At 43.6% G+C, this 23,567-nt stretch overlaps 1 protein-coding gene and 1 pseudogene across 1 annotated transcript; one reads left to right on the forward strand and one right to left on the reverse strand.

The window, feature by feature from the left end:
• Positions 1 to 5,779: 5,779 nt before the first annotated feature.
• Positions 5,780 to 6,759, reverse strand: LOC102926156 (protein jagunal homolog 1 pseudogene; annotated as a pseudogene).
• Positions 6,760 to 10,411: 3,652 nt separating this feature from the next.
• Positions 10,412 to 21,929, forward strand: LOC102926454 (C-type lectin domain family 4 member A). Its single transcript, XM_042274072.2, has 6 exons — positions 10,412 to 11,075; positions 12,468 to 12,581; positions 16,199 to 16,300; positions 19,050 to 19,201; positions 20,108 to 20,220; positions 21,398 to 21,929. Exons 1-6 carry the CDS (start codon positions 10,994 to 10,996, stop codon positions 21,537 to 21,539), a joined length of 705 nt encoding a protein of 234 aa, XP_042130006.2. The 5' UTR covers positions 10,412 to 10,993; the 3' UTR covers positions 21,540 to 21,929.
• The last annotated feature ends 1,638 nt before the right edge of the window (positions 21,930 to 23,567 follow it).

Here is a 23,567-nt window from a genome sequence, read left to right on the forward strand (position 1 = left end):
CTATTGGCCAGGAGTGTGGATTTGGGATGAGCGATTGATTGCCTTTGCACATTTTTTTTCTCTGTCACTGTCATCCAGGCAAATTATTCAAGTTTGTCTTGGCTTTCTTGTAGGCAACATGAGGATAACAGCACATCATAGAGTCCTGGTGACAGTCAAGTGACTTGAATAATCAAGAAGCTTATGATTAGTTTCTGTAGGTTTCATCATCGATTGAAATAATTGAAGTGCATGGAGTGATGCTTGGTACGTGGTAAACTCAGTGTAAGTATCTGCCACCACTACTAACGGCGCAGCCCCACCCACTCCCTGCTCATGCGCCCAGATGGCAGGTCTCATTCTGGCTGCCACAGTAGGAAATGGGATGGTGAGTGTTAGGGCCTAGCATTGCTCCACACCTGAGCGGTGCCCTCTGGGATATGGAGTGGAGGAGTCATTGGATAAGGGACAAACTTACTCTTACGAGAGTAAGAGGTGTTGGGGGACAAACTGCATAGACCGAGCTTAGGGAGACTGAACGTACCTCGAGGACGGCACTCTTCATTCTGTATCCCACGAGGACCCTCAGAAAGTCAGAAACCCCAAAACAAGTGCAGCCTTTCTACTTTTTTGGATCGTTGATTCCTTGTTAGGCACTAGCTAAGTGCTTTACCAGCTATCTCAGTCTCCACAGAATCTCTAAGGTGTTGTATGGTTACCTACATCTCAAGCATAGACAAGTTAAGTGCAACTTTACCCACGTGCACCTAAAGGGATGGTATGTAACGTTTGACTCTGGCCGTTATATGTGCTTGAATTAAAAAAGGAAACACCCTGATTCGTCTTCATATTGCAGCCATTCTGATTCAGTTACATTGAGTTCTGTTTTGTTCCCCAGTGTCCCTGCATTGTCTGGTCTTTCTGCTCCAAATAACTATGATGGTGTTAGGGTTTGGATGTGAAGTGTGCCAGAAGTGTGATCCAGACATTGAGAGGTAATTGGGCCGTGAGGCTTGTCTTAGGGTTTCTATTGATGCAAACTAACACCATGACCAAAAAGCGAGTTGGGGAGGAAAGGGTTTATTGGGCTTACACTTCAGCATCGTTGGTCATCACTGAAGGGAGTCAGGACAGGAACTCAAGCAGGGCAGGATCCTGGAGGTAGGAGCTGATGCAGAGGCCATGGAGGGGAGCTGCTTATTGGCTTGCTTCCCACAGCTTTCTCAGCCTACCTTCTTATAGAACCCAGGACCAGCAGCCCAGAGATGGTGGTGTTGGTTGTTTTTTGCTCTTTACTTTTTCTTTAAAGACTTTATTTTATAAACTATTCATTTTTTTTCTATGACTATACACTTTTGCTTTCTTTCTTAAGCCTACACACACGGTTAAACACACTATAACCTGTTTAGAGGTTTTTCCGTCTGGATCTCTTTACTGCATATCTCTAGTCTTTTTTGACCGTATGAGCAAACCTTTAAACTGCTAACCTACACGTGGATTCTCCACATGTGGCTCTCAGATGGCTCCGCCCACTTCTCAGGTCTTGAAAGCCAAGCATGAAACTTGCAGCAGCCAGTTGGAGGTTTGAGACGGTGATGGAGAACTGTATTAAACCTTCCTAGCTATGGAAGCTGGTACCTCTCTTGCCACAAGTGGTTTTTTTTTACCTAGCTTGCCATTTTTATTTAGTGCTGTCAGCTGAACAGCAGCGCCTCTTAAAGGAGTCATGTCCCTTTTCTTTTTCTTTTTAGCTTTCTCAGGCCCTAGGGATATGAGGGCCATGTTGGTCCGACAAAATGTTGTTTGTTTCTTACTCTACTGGGGAGCCTGCCACCCAGCTCCCAAATAAATCACACATGGAGGCTTATTCTTAATTATAAAAGCCTGGCCTAAGCTTGACTTGTTTCTTGCCAGTTTTTCTTAACTTAAATTATTCCAACTATTTTTTGCCTCTTGGCTTTTCCTCTTCTCTTACTTCTGTAAATCTTATTCTTACTCGGTGGCTTGCTGTGTAGCTGGGTGGCTGACCCTAGCGTCCTCCTCCTTCTCTGGCTATTTCTTTCTCCTCCCAGATTTCTCCTTCTATTTATCCTCTCTGCTTTCCAGCCTCGCCTCTCTCTCCTGCCTCACCACTGGCTGTTCAGCTCTTTACTAGACCATCAGGTGTTTTAGACAGGCAAAGTAACACAGCTTCACAGAGTTAAAGAAATGCAGCATAAACAAAAGTAACACAGCTTAAAATAATATTCTACAACAGGATGGCACCACCCACCATAGGCTGGGCTCTCCCCATTGATCACTACATGAGAAAGTGCCTTACAGCTGGATCTCAAGGAGGCATTTCCTCAGCTGAGGCTCCTTCCTCTGATGACTCTTGCTTGTGTCAAATTGACACATAAAACCAGTCAGTCGGGGTGGGTGGGTGGGTGCTGTGTCATGATCAGTGGCTTGATCCACTAATGGGTTTATAATTCAGTTGCAAAGTCAGTTGATACTGGTAATTTGGGATGTGTTCTTTATGCCTTTAAAATGGTCTTGTTAGCATATATTAATATAATAATGGGTTTCTTTGTGACATCCTCACACTTGTGTATAATGTATTTGGAGCATATTCACATCCTGTTACCTTATCTTGTCACTCACCCTCTTCTGCTGATATCTCGTCTCCTCTTGTGTCTTGTTTTAAATGACCCAGTGAGTTTCATTAGGGATGCTTACAGGAGCATGGGTGAGGGTTTGTGTATAGCAGCATGGGCACCTTGCTAGTGGGCACACCACTGAAGAATATGTCCCTCCCTCTCCCGCTGACCATTGGCTGCATAAAAACCCTTAGGGAGGGGCGGGGCCTCAGGAGTCTGTCTCTTCCGGTCCAGGTTTATAGTCTTATACAGTAATCCCAGTTGCTCTGAATTCAAGAGAGCAGAAGCCAGTATCAACCCTCCTCCATACACCCACTCCTCTGGCTGTTAGATCACCCTTCCCTTCCTGAGATGTTCGGCGGCCTTGGCATTGCGTGCGTGCGTGCGTGTGTGCGTGCGTGCGTGCGTGCGTGCGTGCGTGTGTGTGTGTGTGTGTGTGTGTGTGTGTGACACAGATGTCCTGTGTACGGCTGAACACTCAGCAGCCGTCATTCTCAGCACTTTGACCAGTTATGAGTCTGCAGTTACTGCTGACGGCTGCAGAATCTCGATATATTTTATAAAACAGTTTCTATGTGCTTATGTGTAACTAGCTACATAAATATTCTTAGATAAAAATCACACTAAAATAAGTTTTACTTTAGAACTTAAAATGTTTTGGACTCTTTCCCGTGCCTATATAGTCACATGTATTGATTTATTTTGCTGTGTATGTATGTACATGTTTCTGGGTGTATGTGGGTACACGTGTGTGCATGCACATGCGGAGGCCAGAGGCTTGTGTTGAGTGCCTCCCTCAATCACTCTCCACTTATTTTCCAGACAGGGTCTCTCTTGGACCTGGAGCTGGCTGACTGGGTAGACTGGCTGCCCAGCGGCCTTTGCCTGTCCAGCACTGGAATTCCAAGCGCACACCATCACACCTGGCTTCTTAGGTGGTGCTGGGGTCCCAAATGTAGGTCCTCAGGCATGTGCAGCAAATTCTGTGTCTGCTGGGCAATCCCCTCAGCCCTGTTTACATTCTTAATGCTCAGATGATTCTTTTCAGCATCTGACCGGGTCCTCAGTACACGGATGTGCTGTCATATATTTAACCAGTGCTCTTGGTGACCCGGTTACTCACCAGCTTTCTTTGTGGTGCTGAGGATTGACCCCAGTCTCACACAGGCTAGACAAACACTCTTCTGCTGAGCTGTCCCTAGCCCCATTTCCTATATTTTTGATTAAAAAAAAAACAACAAGAAAAAAAACCAATAAATGTCTGTTGTTAGTTGTTTTTTACTTTTTTTTGGGGGGGGGACACCACCCAGCTCCCAAATAAATCACACACGGAGCCTTAGTTTGGCTTGTTTCTAGCCAGCTTTGCTTAAATGAAATTATCCTGTCTAGCTTTTGCCTTTGGGATTTTACTTTTCTAAATTTCTGTATACCTTTCATTATTTCTTATTCCGAGGCTTGCTGTGTAGCTGGGTGGCTGGCCCCTGATGTCCTCCTCCTCCTCTGGCTTCTCCTTCTTCTATCAATTCTTTCTGCTTGCCAGCCCCACCTATCCTTTCTCCTGCCTCATTGTACATTGAGGAAGGAGAAAAAGAGCCTCACCCACAAGAACGCAGGATAGTACATTTGATGAGAGGACTAGATGAACAAAAAAGTTCCTTGTCTAAAACCAGGAACATGCTTGTCAAGGCTGTATTGGCTTGGGTCCGTGGTCTTGGGGGAGCCGTGGCTTTGGACTTGGGGAACTCAACTCTTACCCCTAAAGGGCTATGGTTATCACTTCCAAAACTGCTGTGTGCTTGGTTTGTAATGCATTTGAGATATCCTTGTTCCCTTTGCACACCATTAGTTTGATGAGCTTCCAGCTGACGGTCTCATTGTGTGATAGCTTTCTGTTGACTCTGTACCATTCTCCCCCTGCAAACTGTGTATAAGATGCTGTGCTTGATAAACATGCTTGCATGACTATCAGCTTGGGCAAGACTGACCCCAAACTTTTTGGTCTCCTTTATTATTCTTTCATCCTCTGGCCCTTCCTCTCAGGAGCCTGTCACTGAAGAATGACCTGCTGGTCCAGGTTGGGAAATTTAACAGTTGTAAGTATTTATGTATGAGATACTGTGGCTCTCAATTTCATCAAGCAAACACGAGAACACACAGTAATAGGGGAGACTTCAGTGCACCACTCTCATGGTTAGACATGTCTTTAAAACTAAAAATCAGCAAAGAAACTTCAGCACAGCAAAGACCAACTGGATTAATAGTTGTCTACAAATGATCTAATCAAATAGAGAATAATTCTTCTCAGCAGCCCGTGGAATTGTCTGAAAAACTGATCACATCATAGGCCACAAAATGAGCCTTAAAAAGTACAAAAAGTTACGATAATTCCTTGTATCTTATCAGACAACAAAAGAATAAAGTTAGAAATTGGTAGCATACAAATACTTGGAGATTCAACAACAAGCTTTTGAATGAACAGGGAATAATTGATGTAACAAGAGATGGAGAAGAAAAAACCCTCTCATAGAAGTATGGATGTCATAATTAGGGGTTCAGTTGCTGTGATAAGACATCATGACCAAAAGAAAATTAAGAAGGAAAGGGTTATTTCATCTTACATCTTGTAGTCCATCATTTGGGGAAGTCAGAGCAGGAACTCAAGGCAGGAAGCTGGAGGCAGGAGCTGATGCAGAGGCCATGGAGGAGTGCTGCTTACTGGCTTGGCCCACCTTGCTTGCTCAGATTGTTGTCTTATACACTCCAGGACCACTTGCAAAGGGGTGGCACCACCCACTGTGGGCTGGGCCCTCCCACATCAATCAAGGAAATGCTCCATAGGCTTGCCTACAGGTTGATCTTATGGAGGCATTTTCTCAATTGAAGTTCCTTCTTTTCAGGTGACTCTTAGCTTGTGTCAGGTTGACAAAAAGCTAGCCAGCACAAGTGACTTGGGTGATGATTCAGCTGGTAAAATGTTTGCAGTACAATCATAAAGACCCGAGCTTTGATCCCCAGTGACCACAAAGCTGGGTTTGGTGGTATGCACCTATGGTTCTCCCACCAAGAAGAGGAAGACAGGAGGCTCCCTGGGACTTCTTGGCCAGCTAGGTTTGATATAGTGAGCTTCAGCCCCCCCCCCCCCCCCACAGGACAGTCTTAACTTTATTGAGGTTCTTTTTTAATTAAAATGGTTTGCAGTAAACAGAGAAGCCTGTAGGGGGAGCAACTTCCCAAATGTTGCCTGCCCCATGACCTACAGATTGAAGGAGAATTTCAGGTACTGATTCACTCCAGATCTCTTTTAGTATTGGTGGTGAAGGGTGATGAATGGAGAAAGTAGGACTGTGACCCAGAGAAGGCAAGGACAAGGCTCAGTTTGGAAAATCCAAACCCTGGAGGCCTCAACTTCACCCAGCTGAAGTGTTCCATGGCTACTGGTCACCAGTTGCGGTTGGTCAAGAATAAATTAAATACTACAGCTCTGTCGTCTCAGCGGATGGTAACAGAGAACCCCAGGCCAGAATGCGCCTAGTGTGCACTAGGTACCACATCACAGATGCCGCAGTCTGTGGAGATTCTGAACAGCTCCCTTCAGGCTGCTCAACGGGAGACCCGGGTTTCACCCCTCAGAAGTCCGTCAGGCAGGCTTCATTTCCGTTTCTTCTCCTGTGTGCTGGTGAACCAAGAGTCTAAGAGTTTCTTGCTGTAGTACAGGTGCCAGGCATGAACTTGGACTGCCAGGACCAACACCAGGTACATGACGGAGACAGCAGGAAAACCAAACAGGAAGCGGTAGGCCTTGCCGTGGCGGTAGAGTTGCTGAGCTGCAGGGAACATCTCCATGCTGCCATAAATGAGGGGCGCGATGGAGAAGAGCCCCATGCTGATCATGGAGAGCACCAGGTAGCTGATGCTGTTTCGAGGGAAGGAGAGAAGGCCCAAGAGAGACGGCACAATGCTCAACAAATACGGGTATTCCTACTGATAGGGCATGGCCACCTGATCATGTGACAAGAGCCTCAGGTGTCCCACACTCATCTTGGCAACCAACAGCAGCCATATGACCAGATGGACGTAGATCAGCTTCTTGATTTCATACTTGAGCGTCACACTCATCTGGTAGTGCATGGCGTCGCGCTCCCGGTGCGCGGGCCTGCCCGAGATGCCATCGTGCAGAACCGAACTCCAGGCCGCTTCACGCCCGAGCTTCAGGTTTAATGAGTGATGCTGTCTTAAAAAAATAAGGTGAAGATCAACAGAGGAAGCCTGATGTTGATCCCTGGCGGCCGTACACATTTGCACATGTTCATGGAACCCCCTTCACATGCACACATACACATGCATCACACACACACACACACACACACACACACACACACACACACACACACAGAAATGGGGAGATAGAAGTAGGTAGATAATGTTCCTAGAAACCATGAAAAAGAGCACAATCTGCATGTTCCCTGAGAAACAGCCAAGGCAGTCCCAAGAGTGAAGTTTACAGCTATAAGAGCTTGAATTAAACAATGCAGGGGACTGCCAACAGTAATCTAGCCATGCTCCTCAGGGCTGTAGAAGAAACAAGAAGCCAAACCCAAATGCAGTAACCACGAGAAGTCACAACGGTTAGGGCAGCAATTAGTGAAACGAGACTAAGACAGTAATACACAGAATTAAATAAAGAGTTTGTTCTTCAAAAAGTTAGCAAGGTTGAGAAACCCCTAGCTGAACTAACCAAACAAAATTAGAGATAAAAGGGAGTTTTTACAATGGACTCCAATGAAACCCAGAAGCTTATTAGGGAAATGTATATTTCAAAATGCTAGAAATAGAAAACCAATAAGAAATGGATAAATGTACACAACCTACCAAAATGAAAGTGAGAAGAGAGAAACATTTTAAACAGACTGTAACAAGCAGATTGAAACAGTAGTTAACATTTCTCCCAAAGAAAATCCCAAGAGCAGATGGGTTCATTGCTGAATTCTACCAGACTTTTAAGGATCATTTAATATGAACATTTCCCAAAGTGTCCCATAAAATATACAGGGAAATAACACTGCAAAACTTACCCTACAAAGCCATTTTGCTCTGTGTATATTAGTTACTTTTCTATTGCTGTTGATAAAACACCATGACCAAAGAAATGAAGGGTCTGGGAATAGGAAGATAGAAATACAGGAATATAAAGTTATAAGCCTAAAGAGATGGAAGCTGACAGGATGAACTTTTAACTGAGATTTCTTTGCTTTGTGACCGGCAGCTCTGTCAGGAACCTAATGCTAGTTTTTACAATGGCTCCCTGCAGCCAGGGACTAGCTTTTCATGATAACCCCTTTGTCCCTTATAATTGACAACTGCCGTGGACCAAAGTTAACTTTTAATGAGTTCTACGTGACTCCTCCTACATCCCATCCTATCCGATAAAACTTTAACCAAATGCCCCTACGTGACGACCCGCTTTGCACTGTTTCGTATCCTTCCCTGCTATGGAAAACCAGCTGTATCAGGAAAGCTGCAGGTTTTGGCAAACACTATTAATTGTGTCAGGAAAGCTACAGGTTTTTGCAAAAATCAATGAGCTGAAACCTTGTTAGCGGAAATTGTAAATCTTAAAATGCAATATGTCCCTAAATTTGAACTTAGAAATTGTAAAAATTCTTTTGTCCATGCCTAATGCTTACTTCTTACAATAAAAAGGGGCTCAAAACCCATTTTCCTCTGATGGGCCTGGCATGGGGCATATGCTTCCCAGGCAGAGTCTCAGATGCTGGCCATTTCTCTGTGCATTCCTTTGGGGTTTACATGTTGGCCTTACCTCTGTAAGATTCTTTTCAATCTGTGAGCAGCTTGGAGTCTGTGAGAACGTTCCTCTGCTTTGGCTCCCAGACTTCGTGCAGTCCTGATTCAATGCTTTCACATTCCCGCCCTCTGTGTGATGCCCTTCTCACCCTGTTTGAAGTTGGTCTTCCTGCACCTGACCGTCCTATCACGTAGATGCCCTCTTGACTGTGTGAGCTGAAGTTCTCAGGAAGAAAGCATCACCTGTGTTGGAGATTCTCCAGGGCTGTTTGGTTGAACTCACATGACTGTGGAATTTGAAATGCTGCAGCCTCAGCATTTTTGGAACTTTTTTAGACCCCTTATTAATCATTCATTATCCACGTCTGTGTTTTACCTAACCTTCTTGTGACTGTTACATAAACCTTTAGGTTCCAGGTGATACAATGCCTCCTTCTTACCTCAGTGTGCCCTACACATGGTGCACAGACATACATGCAGGCAAAATACCCATGCACATAAAATAAAACACTTAACAATGTTATGTGTTTTATATTTGTGAGTGCTCTGCCTGCACACATGTATGTGCATCGTGTGCCTGGTGCCTCTGGAGATCAAAAGAGGTTGACAGATCCCCATTGTCTGATCCCCTGGAATGCAGTTAAGGATGATTGTGAACTACCATGTGTGTGCTAGGAACCAACCCTAGTCCTCTGCGAGAGCAACAAGTGCTCTTTACTGCTGAGCCATTTCCCTAGATCGCCAGTGCAGTTGGAAGCACTCCAGTTTATGTCTCTCCTCTGTGACACAACTATAAAGACTTTATGAAATTGTCAGCACATTAGAACATGATATTGGGAATAGTGTGACTCCATGTTCCCAGATCACTGCCACTCATATTTGGCTCCAGAATCTGTCACTTATTTCCTTTGTGGTGAGAGCTGTCATTTGGGTTTGACAGTTTTTGGTAGTTCAATGTGGAATCCCGAGATGGTTTATTTTCACTGGAGAAATTCCCCAGATTGGCACCAGGTGCCTGCATGGGCCCCTTGTGCCCAGCCATCCATCACTGCCTACTTGGGTGGATGCTGATGAGTTCCTTCTTGGGCTTGGCCCTCCCTTGGTTTGGTGGATGGTTCATTGGTTTATTGTGAGCTAGTTGTTTGGATGCCTTTTTAAATATTTCATAGCACTCAGTTTAAGATATTTAATGTTGCCGGGAGGTGGTGGTGCATGCCTTTAATGCCAGCACTCGGGAGGCAGAGACAGGCAGATCTCTGTGAGTTTGAGGCCAGCCTGGTCTATAGAGCGAGATCCAGGACAGCCAGGGCTGTTACACAGAGAAACACTGTCTCAAAAAACCAAATATATGTATAGATATATATGTCTATCCCTTTCTCTAGCTATATCTATATATAGTGCTTGCTTTCTGAGTTTCAGGTATTTTAAGAATGCTTATCGAGTTGCTAGCATTTGGCCTTTTTCTTCTGCCACACCTCCAGGGTCTACTTCTGAGATGTTTCTGTGGTTTCTCTTGCTTATTGCAACTTTGCCACAGTGTGAGGGGTGTGTGGTGGGGGCACCCGTGCTTCACAGTCAAGCCTGACGAAGCACATCCTCCTGTTCGTAGGCTGAAAAGAACTGTGTGGCCTCAGCAGGGAAGACACTCAAGGGTTAATGTTCCCGTGAAGAAGAGAACCAACCTGAGACCCTGGGTGTGTGGAGCACGGCTGGCTGGGGGGTAACTCAAAAGCAGCACTCAGCGTGAGTGAGGATAGTAAGATGATATCCAGGCACAGTCTGCGGGAATTTCTCCAGTAATCTGGAGAAAGGAAAAGAACGGCTTGGAAGAGGTGGCTGACACGGGAACTCCCCCTTAACTAGAAAAGCAAAGCAAGGAACTTGACACAGCAGAAAAGGAAGTCCAGAGCCCAACCCAGGGCGTTGGCGTGGTTTCGGGAGCGCATCACTCCCACGAAGAAGATCACATTCCAGACGGTGGGAGCCAAGGAGACTTAGAAAACCTGCTCCGATCTTACAGTCGTGCACATTCTACAGAGCTGGAAAGGAGCCGAGGTCAAGGAGCGTCTTAGCATGTGATGCCCAGAACTCGGCTGTCCAGCTCAAGAGGATGCTGTGGCTGCAGGGTTAGCAGTGTTAGCTCATGCTGGCTGCTTCTCCAGAAATCGTGTTTGCTCGTGGACGCGTAGGAACTCTGCTGCAGAGTGCATGGACCTCGGGTTTCAGGGCACACGTCTCTATTGCCTGGTTCCTCTTTTCCTTTCCTTCCTGTTTCTTCCCTTCCCCGCTTTCAGTCGGCTGTTCACAGTATTTGCATATCCACATGAACAGCTTTCAAGCTTGGGAGTCTTTATTCTGACTGTGGGGATCGGGCCTCTCTGATTGTGGCCCGGAGAGTTCCACCCCGTGGTTTTAAATTCTCACGCTGTACTCTCAGAGGCTCTTTGCCCACTTATTGCCTCTGCACCTTCTAGTTGATGGTGGGATAATTATCACCATTCTTATTTCTTGTTTATAAGAAAAAAAATTAAGAATGACGCAGGTTTTCTGAAGAAAGCAGATCTCATCTCAATATGGCTTCGCCAAACATTTACACAGACGTGAACTTCAAAACTCAACCTGTTTCCTCAGGCACTATCTCAGACTCATCTTCAGGTAAACCTCCCCCACCTCCAGAACAATGCAACCTCATTTTCTGGTGGTCTAAGCCAGGTGGAGAAAGGAGTGTTGATGAGCAAGTCTGGGGGATCTTGGCTGCTGGCTGACTGAGTGCTGTGTATGGGAGACCGGAGTCTCAGCTGGTTGAACTGTCTGTGGGGAGGCCTGAAGGGGCTGTTGCCTTGTTCCATGGGAAAGGAGAAAGTTCACAATACCACACCGTCTTTACTCTCACCATTTAGAGAAAGCCTGAATTCTACTTCATGTTTTCGACGTATGTAAAACTATATTTTTTTCCATGAAAATAAATTCATGTGATGTAATACTGAAGTTCTTAATTTTCTATTTACTTGACAGCATATTATAATTTTAAGAAATTAGTCTGTATTTGGGGGACAGTTTTATTTTGAAGGACGGTTTGAGTGTCTCTTTCTCCACTCATCCTGGGGATGGATGCAGACCCACACGCATGCTGCATGTAAGCTCTGCTACTAGAGTTACAAGAGTCTATGCTATTTCTTAGAGAATTTTATACTTTAAAACTATTTTTTTAGCTACTGTGCAAACCAATCGGTTGAATCATTTTATACAAACCCATCATATCCCTGTGTGTACCCCTAGCCCTCCCCCACCTCCTTCCCTGCTCTTGTTCATCCCTTTCCCTTCCTGAAACATTCCTCCTTATGGGTTTCATGTCCCATGTTTACATATATATTTATACATAGTGACCTCCAAATCCAGCAAATGCAAAAGCAGCTGTGATACCCGCCCCCCACTACTCTCTGGTTCTCCCTCCCTCCCTCCCTTTTATACCTCTCCCCTCCTCTGTCCCCTTCAACATAGAAAGTGGTTTCTGACCAAGAGATAGTAGCTAAAAAGATAACCTTAGGCCATATCCTAAACATGTGAAATATGCTTATACAGACTTCTCTGTTTTTGCATGCTTTAAAGTAACATTGGAAGCAGTTTAGGAGATTATTTAAATATACAATGAAGTACTACATAGCCAAAATAAAGAATGTTAAAGAAGAAAATATGGTGACAGAAAAAACGTTCATGATACAATGTGAAGGAAAATAACAGAGCAGAAATGAGTGATTGTGATATGTCAGTCATATGGGGAAATATGCGTACATGTATATACACTTTAAAACTCCATGAAAGGATATATATCTGCACTCACATGCGTCTCTCAAATATCAGTATTAACGAGTTATTGTCACTGGTAGAAAATTGTGCTTCTGTTTTCTCCAATGGACATCATTGTTTCTCAGTTTTTGTATTGTTTCAAGAGTCTATACTATTAATATTTCATGGTAGAAAAGAAGAAGATGGGGAAGAGGAAATGATAATTCATTACTGATTTAATTAGTTTGGTTGTTTCTTTAGCTCCTCCAAAGAAGACCACCATTCACAAAAGTAGTCCTGGCTTTCCCACGCTGCTTCTTGCCTCATTGATATTTTTCCTGCTGATGGCAATCTTAACCTCTGTTGCTCTGATCAGTAAGTATGCTGATGGAATGATTAAGCAATGCCCATCTTGCACAAAGAGAGACATCCATTAGAAACAGATAATTATCAGTGTTTTTCCCAAGAAACATGAGACAGAAGCTTTCTCTGGGGAGACAGATGACATTGGGAATTTCCTCTGTTTCAGAATAACTCTTCTGTAAAAGTCATTCATTCTCACTAGAGAAGCAAGTTCATGTTTGTTGGAGTCACAGGGTGAAATCCTGGGGCATCTGTGTTAGGCTCCAGTACTGATGATGAATCTTTATTTTCTCAGCAACATTTGGAAGCCAGCCCCATTGGACACACAGGCACTCATATTTTGCAATCATAGAGGGATGAGAAGAGATGGGCAGAACTATTCCAGGGACAGTGAGTGCTCCAGTGTAACTCCTAATTATTTTGTTCCTGTTCCTGACTATGTGAGATTGAAGCCAATTTAGGAAATAGAGGATTTCTGTATAAGGTTGGCTTTCGGAATTTATTAAAAAATTTAAAGGCATGGCCAGGCATGTTGGCACATGTCTTTAATTTAATCCCAGCACTCAGGAGGCAGAGGCAGGTAGATCTCTGTGAGTTCTAGGCCAGCCTGGTCTACATAGTGAGAACTTGTCTAAAAAATAAAAGTGTAAAGTTAGTATACTTTTGTGTATTTTATCTTTCCCCTCAGTAATTAGTTATGTTCATATACTGTGTGCTAGAGGGTCCAGGAAGAACAATAGCCTCTGTTCTTAAAAAGTTTAGAGAGTGGCCAAGTGAAGTAACATTTACAAAATTGTGTAAGAAGCGCTGTGCAGGAAGGGTGTAAGCACAGGGGGCTGAGGTAGGCTTGGAGGAGGTGACATCTAGACCTGTGTGGGACAGCAGTGTCTTGGACGTATGAGAGCATGGGAAAAGACAGGGAAGACTAAGAAAGTTGGTCTGGAATACGTAACACCAAGTGAAGAAGAAATGAAGCCATATGTGGTGGACATAAACAGGACTCAGAATGTGAAAAGTGTTGTGTAGCACTAGAAAAAAGTTTGGGCTGGGCGTAGTGCTGCATGCCTATAATCTTAGCACTTGGGAAACTGAGGCAGCAGGATTGCAAATTCTAGGCCAACCTGGACTACATAGTATGTTCAAGGTCAGTCTGGGCTATGCTGTAAGACCCTGTCTCCAAGGATTTGGATAACTAACTTTCTTTCTCTTTCTTTCTCTCTCTCTCTCTCTCTCTCTCTCTCTCTCTCTCTCTCTCTCTCTCTCTCTCTCTCTCTCTCCCTCCCTCCCTCCCTCCCTCCCTCCCTCCCTCCCTCCCTCCCTCCCTTCCTTCCTTTTCTTCTCCTTTTTTGTCTTGTTTTTTCGAGACATGGTTTCTCTGCATAGCCCTGGTTGTTTTAGAACTCACTCTGTAGACAAGGCTGGTCTTGAACTCAAAGATCTGTCTGCCTCTGCCTCCTGAGTGCTGGGACTAAAGGTGTGCGCCACCACCACCACCACCACCGGCTATTAAACATTTTTTCTTTTGCTTCTTAACAAATGGCTCTAAAGTTTCACAGATTAAAACAGCCATTTGTTTGTTTCATGCTTTTGTGGCTTGGCAGGCTATATTGACATCAGCCAGGAGGCTCCTGCAGCCCTCTTGAACTCAGCCATCCACAAAGATGTGGCCAGGCACATGCAGCATGGCTTCCGAGGAAGAGGCTGGCCCCTGGAATTACAGGGGCAATACGGCCCCAGTTCTCCCATTCACCAGGAGAGCTCATCTGTGTTCATGGGACAACGTAGACACAGAGATGGAGAGGGAGAGTTAGTCATGCCCCTCCAAGTCTCAACTTGGAAGTAGCCAGAGCTGCTTTTGAATGATCGGCTGGCCTGATGAAGCATGGATATAGGAATATTGAGAATTGTTTGCATTTTTCTAGTGTGTCACAGCTAGGAGAAGCCATTGAAGAATTTTAGGCAGGGTGTTGAAACTGTCAGATATGACATGCAGAAGTGTGCGGTCAGAGCTGCATGAAAATGGAATAGAGAAAACCAGAAGTAAAGAGACAGGCTAGAAAACGGTGACCAGAGCCTGACCCAAGGACAGTCCTTGGAGAATGGTAAGGGAGATAGTGCCCAGGAGGAAGAGGCTTGATGAACTGGGGACTAAGGGACCCGGAAGTGAAGCCACTCCAACACCCGGACTCACTGGACTGAGCCATGATGAAGGTGTTCACGCAGGTAGACAATACAGGGCGAGGTGCAGGTTTAGGATAGAAGATGTTGATTTGGGTTTTGAGTGTGTTGAGTTTATCTTCAAGTGCCATGTTTAGTGAGCACACACTTGTCTGGGTGTCAGGAGGAAGGTCTGAGGTTTCCCAGTCCTTCCCATTTAGGTGGCAGGTGAGACCTTGGGATACATGCCATCGTTGGGAGGAAGGAAGTATGAGAAGGAAGGAGAATTACAGACAGTGGGGAGTGTTGCATTTCTAAAGGGGTGGCTGGAGGGGATTATAAACGACAGTAAGAAATGACAGCAGGAAAGGTGAGACAAAACAGAGCAGTGTCCTAAGAGCTGAGGCGGGAGAGAGCTGGGGTCAAGGCCAACAGCAAGCTGGACAATGACTGCCCTGGATAGTATTGATAATCTATTTCATTGATTAAAAAAAAATCAGTCCCACTTTGTAGCCCAGACTGGATTTGAACTACGTACATAGTCCAGACTGGCCTGGGATTTGCAATCCTCCTGTCTCTACCTCCCTGGTTTTTGGATTATAGGTGGGCACCATCATGCTTGGCTCAAGGATGGTTTTAGTGAAATGGCAGAAGCAACAGCCAGATGTGGGGGGTCAAGGAGCAAATAGGGCCTAATGGAGAAAGAGAAAAGCCCCAATTCTAAACAGATGGCTCAGTTTAAAAAAATCATGTTCCTTACAAATCAGACAAAAAGTATTTCCTTCCTTTTTATTTTTAAAAGATATTTCTATTAATTGAGAGTTTCATACAATGTATTCTGATCATATTCACCCACATTCTTTTCCGTAATTCCTCCCTGATCCACCCTCAGCTTCCTGGCTCCCCGATCTGTGTTTGGGAGTTAGTTATGAATTGGGATTACCATGCCAGTTTGGTTCATTCACTAAGAGCCAGGTGTGAGGGTTCAGGCCCAGCTCTCTGGAGGGGAGGTGGGAATTGTGATTGAGATGAGTCTCAGTTACACAGCTAGACACCGCCTCAAAGAAACAAATGCCAGGCAGTGGTGGTGCACACTTTCAATCCCAGCACTTGGGAGGCAGAGGCAGGTGGATCTCCGTGAGTTCAAAGCCAGTCTGGTCTACAAAGTGGATTCCAGGACAGCTAGGGCTGTTACATAGAGAAACCCTGTCTCAAAAAAGCAAGCAAGCAAGCAAGCAAGCAAGCAAGCAAGCAAGCAAGCAAGCAAGCAAGCAAGCAACCAACCAACCAACCAACCAACCAACCAACCAACCAACCAACCAACCAAGCAACCAACCAAGCAACCAAGCAAGCAAGCAAGCAAGCAACCAACCAACCAACCATTCAAAAAGTGTGTGTGTAGGAAGATATGAGTAAAGACTAAAATTGTAGTGCTACCAGGAAAATGAATATCTTTTATTCTTTTCCCCCAGTTCTGTTTCAAATGTATTCTGATCTCCTTGAAGAAAAAAATACTATGAAACAACTGAATCACACAAAATTGGATTGTATGAAAGACCCCGCATCTGTGGAAGGTAAAACTTAATGTGCCTTGAATCCAGTTGTCAAATGCCGAGTGTAAGCACCCTACCTAAGTATTTCCAGGATTATACTAAGATGTGGATTAGTAACCATTAGACCTAGCAACACAAGATTTTGAAATTCACATGCATATGAGATTTGTATCTGCATGTACCGGCAAACATTTATTCTTTATCATAATTTGATACTTAGGTGTTTTCTGTCTTGGTGCTTTGGGGCCACTTCCCATTGGTCCTTCTGCCCTTTTGACGGATCTCTTTTAACAATTTGTTTGCTTCCTTACTTCTGGGATTTAGGAAGGCTCCGTCCTAGACCCACAAGGGATAGTATCTGTCTCCATCTCTGTCTCAGCTATTTCATTGGGCAGGCCTGGATTCTTTTATTGAATAGTGCCCTACAAGTTTTGATATTTTGCATTTTCATTTTTGTTCAGTTCAATTTTATTTTGAGATAGAGTCCCATGCAGCCTGGCTGGCCTCAGACTCATTATGTAGCTGAAGATGACATTAAACTTTGGATCCTCCTGCCTCCACCTACCTATCCTGGGATCGTAAGTGCTCACTACCACATCTGGTTTTATAGTGTGCTGTGGATGGGACCTGGCACTTCTTGCTCATTAGGCAAACACTCTAACTGATCCTCATTCCCAGCCCCAGTTAAGTACATTTTAAAAATAGACTTTGATGTTTTGGCACCTATATTATTTAGATGTGTCTTAATTAGTTCTAGGTTTTTAGTGTTTTATTTACTGACTTACAATTTATTTTCATCGTGTTGGGAAGTGCCTTTTTATACTCCTCCTGTTTTTAGTGGTGTCTCTATCTCTGAGTGCCTCATTTCTCTTTTCCCATGTATCAGTTTACACTTCACATATCTCGGTCCTGTGTTATCTTCTATATACACATTTGGGTCATAATATGAGGCTGTATTTTTTTCTGTGTATTTCATTTTTGTTAAGTTGGTATTTTTTATTATTTTGTTTGACAATTCACTGATTTGTCTGTCCCCTCCATTCTGCTATTGGCTCCATCTATTGTAAATTGAAGAGGGTGTTGCAGTTTTTCAAGTAAAAAAAATTCCATTTTGATTCTCTTTTTAAAAAAAAAGATTTATTTATTTATTATGTATATGGAAGAGGGTGCTAGATCTCATTACAGATGATTGTGAGCCACCATGTAGGTGCTGGGAATTGAACTCAGGACCTCTGGAAGAGCAGTCAGTGCTCTTAACCTCTGAGCCATCTCTCCAGCCCATTTTTTTTTATCAAGTAGTTTTTTAAAATAATTTACTTAACTTTATTTTATTTTATGTGCATCAGTATGAAGGTGTCAGAACTCCTGGAAATGGAGTTACAGACAGTTATGAGCTGCCATGTGGGTGCTGGGAACTGAACCCGGGGCCTCTGGAAGACAACCAGTGCTCCTAACTGCTGAGCCATCTCTCCAGCCCCATTTTGATTTTTATTACATCTGCTTGTTTACTGGCTTTTATTTTTCTAAGATGTCTGTATCTTCTCACTGAAACATTTAAAATTATGTCTTTTATTTTTTGAGATTATAACATAATTACATAATTTCCCCTTCCCTTACTCCATCCAAACTCTCCCATATGCTCCTTTTGCTCTTTCAAATTCATGGCCTCTTGTTTTGTAGATGTATCCCTTGGGACTGGGCTCCATAACTCTGTACTTTGATTGGTTGTAGTTTTTCTGTAATGGTCTCTGTTGCAAAGAGAAGTCTCCTTGATGAGAGGTGAGGCCTACACTTACCTATGGCGTAAGGACAAAGAGTCAGGATGTAGTTAGGGATCCTGCAGGTTTAATAACATGGTAGTTGTAGGTTCGTCTCCAAGATTTATGACTTCACTAGCCCTGGGTAGTTGGTTGGATCTGTAGTACCAGGCGTGCTTTTCCTCTTGTTGAGTGGGTCTTATGTCTAATTAGAGAGCCGTTAGTGACAAGGTTACAAGGTATGCATGCCACTATTGCACCCTGAGGGTTATCCTGCTTTTATCATGGTTGGCTTTAAAGCTTGCTCAGAAAATTCTAACATCTTTGCTATCTTGCTTCTTCATAAAATATTCTTTCACATTTTCATACAAATATAATGTTCTTTGATCAAAGCCCCCCATGATCCTCTTGTTAGCCCTCCCCTTTATCAGCCTTCCTCTTACTTCTGTGTCTCGCTTTCTGTGACTCGCTGCATTTAGGGAGGACTTCCTGCATGAGCACGGTTGGGAGGACTTCCTGCATGAGCTGGTTGGGAGGACTTCCTGCATGAGCACAGTTGGGAGGAGGACTTCCTGCATGAGCACGGTTGGGGATTCGTTACTTGAGTGAGAGCAATGTATCCATGGCTACATCACCGAAGAGCACGACTTCCTCGTTCTGCAATCTTTCACTCTAGGAAGGGGAGGTGACAGGCTAGGTTTCATGTGGCTCACCACCACTGTGAGTTTGTAGTGTGCAACAACCATGCCATGTCCAGAGGACAGCACTCCTTTCTATCCTCTGGCTCTTACATTATTTCTGCTCCGTCTTCCTTGATGTTCCCAGATTCTTGGAGGGGTGTTTACCTTGCTTCTTGGCATCTATTACCTCTTGCTTTGTTTTGTTTTAAGTTTGAATTTTTTTTGGTTCCTTGGTATGATGAGTTACTTCCCTCTGAGTCCTGGGTGTATTTTTGTATTATGAAATATTGAAACTATGTACTTTGTACTTACATTTCCTTCCTCCCAATAAAGACAAAGTCTGGAGCTGTTGCCCAAAGGATTGGAAGCCATTTAGTTCCCACTGCTATTTCACTGCGACTAGCCCAGCATCTTGGAGAGAGAGTGAGGAGAAGTGCTCCAGCATGGGTGCTCATCTGATGGTGATCCACAGCCAGGAAGAGCAGGTGCATCCTGGGAGAGAGTGGGGCCTGGGCCTGGCCTGCTGTCTGCCTCTTTTTATTAGGAGGGAGTTTTGTTGACATGGGTGTTGCTGATGTGGCAGAAGGCTTTCCATCAGGTAGCTGGAAAGGATGCTTCAGCCTTGGCATTCTACACTTTGTCTCTGCTTCAGTGAAGCTGAACAACCCACAAGGAACCATGGCAACAGAAATGCAATGCCTGAGGGTGGAGGGAAGGATGAAATGTTTCTGCTTGAAAGAGCAGTGTGTGATTTCAGCACTCTAATGCTTCCTGTAGTACCCACTGCCTAACAGAGGAGGGCGCAGAGCTGACTAGGGAAAGGGGATCAAATCAGGAGAGTCACAGCCAATCATCAGAAATGAAATATCTGAGGTTATGAATGGAAAATGATTAAATCTGTTAAATTTCTCATGGACAACTTTCAAGAATGGTGTTGGAGAAGAAAAGAAGGGAGTGAGTCTGAGATGAGAATTCATTATGATCACGGACAGAGATTGTTTCCAGTGTCATGGAAATCAGGCCTCTGAGTGATGACTTTGTGTCCTGGTCAGCCAGAGAAGATGGCACTCCTGGGGGTGGGGGTGGCTCTTCTATTCCTTGATCCTTTCTATGTCTTCTCATCTCTGTGTGACCAGAAAAAAGTCAACCAAAATATCACAGTGTACCACTAAAATGTATAATTAATGTGTATTAATCTATAATTTGAGAACTATTTAATGGGCTAGAGAGATGAACTAGGATTTGATTATTATGTATTTCCATAGGTACATTGTATTGAACATTATAATGATGTGTAGTTAAAATAATTTTTAAAAGATCTTATAAAAATTCTATAATATAAAAAGAAGCACTCCATCCAGGCTGAATGCTGTGTCTTTCTTTCATCTTAGGATTTCATCACCAAGATCTTGGATTCTCAAGCTGCTTACTATATTGGCCTTTTGGATCCGGGCCACCGACAGTGGTGCTGGGTTGATCAGACACCATACAATGAAAGTGCCACGTGAGTCCAGAGTTACCTAGAGGAGTCCTGGGTCCTGTAGCATGAGAAGACTTTAGGGTGTTCCAGCTGTTGGTTATGAAACTAAAACAGCTCACTCCTGGTGTGAGTGCTGGGGATGGAGTTACTTTATCCCCATTTTCTCATCAAGGAGTCCTGTGAGACACATGTCACTGATACTCCAGGAGAGATGAGGAAACTGAGTTTGAAGAGTGTAGCATGATAAGTACCCAGGGCACCCAACCAAGTTGCTACACTATGGTGGGTTTTATTATGCTTCCTGTCTCTCTATATATTTAAAAATATGTTTTAATTTATTTTTATTTGTGTGTCTCTCTGTGAGTGTGTGCCATGTGTATGTGGGTACTTATGGAGCTCATAAGAGGGTGTTGGATCCCCTGGAGCTGGGGTTACAGGTGGTGTGACCATGCCAATATGAGTGCTGGGAACAGAACTCTCCCACTTTCTGGAAAGGCAGCAAACACTCTTAATGTCTGAGCCATCTCTCCAGTTTTCATTAATATAGTTATAATAAAAATTAATGTCAAGACCGTAACTGATTATTTCTCATAAATCAAAAACCCACATTCTGATATTGTTGTGTGTTTTATTAATGTAATTATTAAAAACTCTAATGTCTTAGTATGTTCCCACATTCTATCCTGATTTCTGTTGTGAGAAACAGGTAGTGATGCTACTGTCCTCCTCAGTCTTCAGAGGAGACAGGTGGGAATCCAGGACAGTAAATTACTTGTCCTAGATGACAGAAATAAGTGGATTATCTAGATAGTTTAAGTAGTTCTCCAGTCTCTAAAATAAGACTGTTGTAAAATGGAAAAAAAAAACTTTAATAAAACATGACAATGAGAGAGCTTTCAGCAATAAATAAGCACATGGAATGACAGTCCTCAGGTTCCAAGCCCTAGGTATGAAGTAGAATGAAGTAGCCCCTGGGATGTGTTCTGGGAGAACAGTTAAGAAACAAGCTAAGAGAATATTGAGTGCAGTGGCCCTGTTTTCCAGGGACATGTCAGACATGGGTGGAGGAGAACGGTTGATTTGTACACACCTGAATCTGATTTCCACAAATTCTCACCACATCCTCAGGCTTGCTTACTCTTGTTTTCTCTTTCCCAGCATCACTGTGGGAAATGCCATGATGCTCTTTCCTCCCTTCCAGGTTCTGGCACCCAGGTGACCCCAACAATGACAATGAACAATGTGTTATAATAAATCATCGAGATTCTGGTTGGGGCTGGAATGACGTCCCTTGCAGTGGTGAACAGAAGTCAGTTTGCCAGATGAAGAAAATATACTTATGAATCAAGCATTTTCCATAGACATGGGCTTGCATTTTTATCCAGCATTACACAGACACCTGGAAAGACCTTCTTGTGGAAGAGATGTCCATAGAAATTTAGGTAGGCAGCCAACAGTTATCCATATGATAATACTGGTCCTCATATATACTTATTTATTCATCCTTTACTCTTTATATAATGAGAATTCCCCATACACCAGAGACTCTACAGGATCCTTTGTGCATATGTGGAAGCACTCCAGCCTCTCTGTCCATTCTTAGATTCCTAAAGTCTCATTTGATGATAGAATTGTATGATGTGGTCCCTCTAGCCATTTCCCTGTCTCTTTGTTTCTCTGTCTTTGGATTTATTGATGTATACTTGACAAATAAATAATGTATATTTACATTACACTGTCTTGACTTGATATGGAAATATATTGAACTTGGCTGCCAAAATCAGGTGAACAGCACCCTATATTATCTAACTTGGTTGTCTGTTTTGTGTGTGTGTGGTGTTAGAACATTTAAGATCTTCTTAAGCAAATTCAGACAGACGGGTAACATTGTTACCATTGTCACTTTGATCCTCAGTGCTTACTCACATTTTCTCTGGCAGTTTGTGCCCTTCCATCAGCATTTTCTTGTGTCTCCCAATACCTGCCCTACCAGGACCCATTCAGGATCTTGGTCCCCATGGCTAGTGTGTCAGGTGCTGTGGGTGCCATGAGACTGATGTGGGCCTCTAATGGTGGCTGATCCTGGGCTAGGTGACCTTCCTCAAGAGCCTCTGCCCTGTGGATGGACACTGAGCAGACCCCCATGTCCCATGGAGGCCTGTGTGCCACTTAACACTTTGGAAGCCTTTTCAACTTCTTCTCATGGATATTTTGAAACAGAATTTGAGGGATGGTATCATCAATACTCATATAATTACCATTTATAGTAGTGATTGTTGACATTTTGATAATTTGATATATATATGTTTGTGTATGCATATATATGCACATGTTATTTGATAGGGCACTTGAGAGTTGGTTTGATACACAACACTTCAGTCAGTATTTCAGCATTTGTCATCTGAAATTTTCATTTCACAACAAAAAAATACCATTATCACTCTTAGAAAATTTAAAAATCTTTTCTGGTATAATGTATGATCTTGCCAATATTTCCTCAGCTATCCCTGAAATGTTTCTTATGGCTGTCCTGGTAAGCCATAGCCAAAAAACATTTCATTTACTAATTAAATTATTCTACAAGTTCAGGCCATGCCTCCACGAGACTGTCCTCATTTCAGACTTGAGCTTCAAGTTCAGGAGTTCCCAAGGATGTCATTACTTCAATTCAACTGTCTGCAGAGTCCCAGGATCCCATGATAACTGCAGATTTATGAGCTTCTAGGATGACACACTGAACTAATGATTCTGTTCTATTAAGATTATAGTTTCATAGCCGGGCGTTGGTGGCGCACGCCTTTAATCCCAGCACTCGGGAGGCAGAGGCAGGCGGATCTCTGTGAGTTCGAGGCCAGCCTGGGCTACCAAGTGAGCTCCAGGAAAGGCGCAAAGCTACACAGAGAAACCCTGTCTCGAAAAACCAAAAAAAAAAAAAAAAAAAAAAAAAAAGATTATAGTTTCATTATGTAGAAAGATACAAAGCAGAACTAAAGTGAGGGACATATCAGGTTAGGTCAGGGAGGGTCCCATAAAGGAAACTTCCATTGACTCCATGTATACATCTTCTTCCCAGAATGTTAATGAATGGCAGTATACAGAATAGGTCAACCAAGGGCACTCATCTGAGCTCTGATATTCAGAGATTGACCAGGGTTCATTATATAGGTAGAGTGTTTGGTTGATAAGAGAGTAAACTCCGTCTTCAGCATCACTTCCTGGCCAGGGTGAGCATCTCATGGCTCAAAGACTTCACACTTTAATCACAAGGTCAGTGTTTCTGAAATGGTGAGCTCCCACCATGAATCGTTTTGTTAGCATGAACTATGAAAGAACTGAGCAGCATAAGGCTTCATGGCCTACCATGGTAAAAT

Source organism: Peromyscus maniculatus, chromosome 3, assembly GCF_049852395.1.
Source record: "Peromyscus maniculatus bairdii isolate BWxNUB_F1_BW_parent chromosome 3, HU_Pman_BW_mat_3.1, whole genome shotgun sequence".
NCBI lineage: Eukaryota > Metazoa > Chordata > Mammalia > Rodentia > Cricetidae > Peromyscus > Peromyscus maniculatus.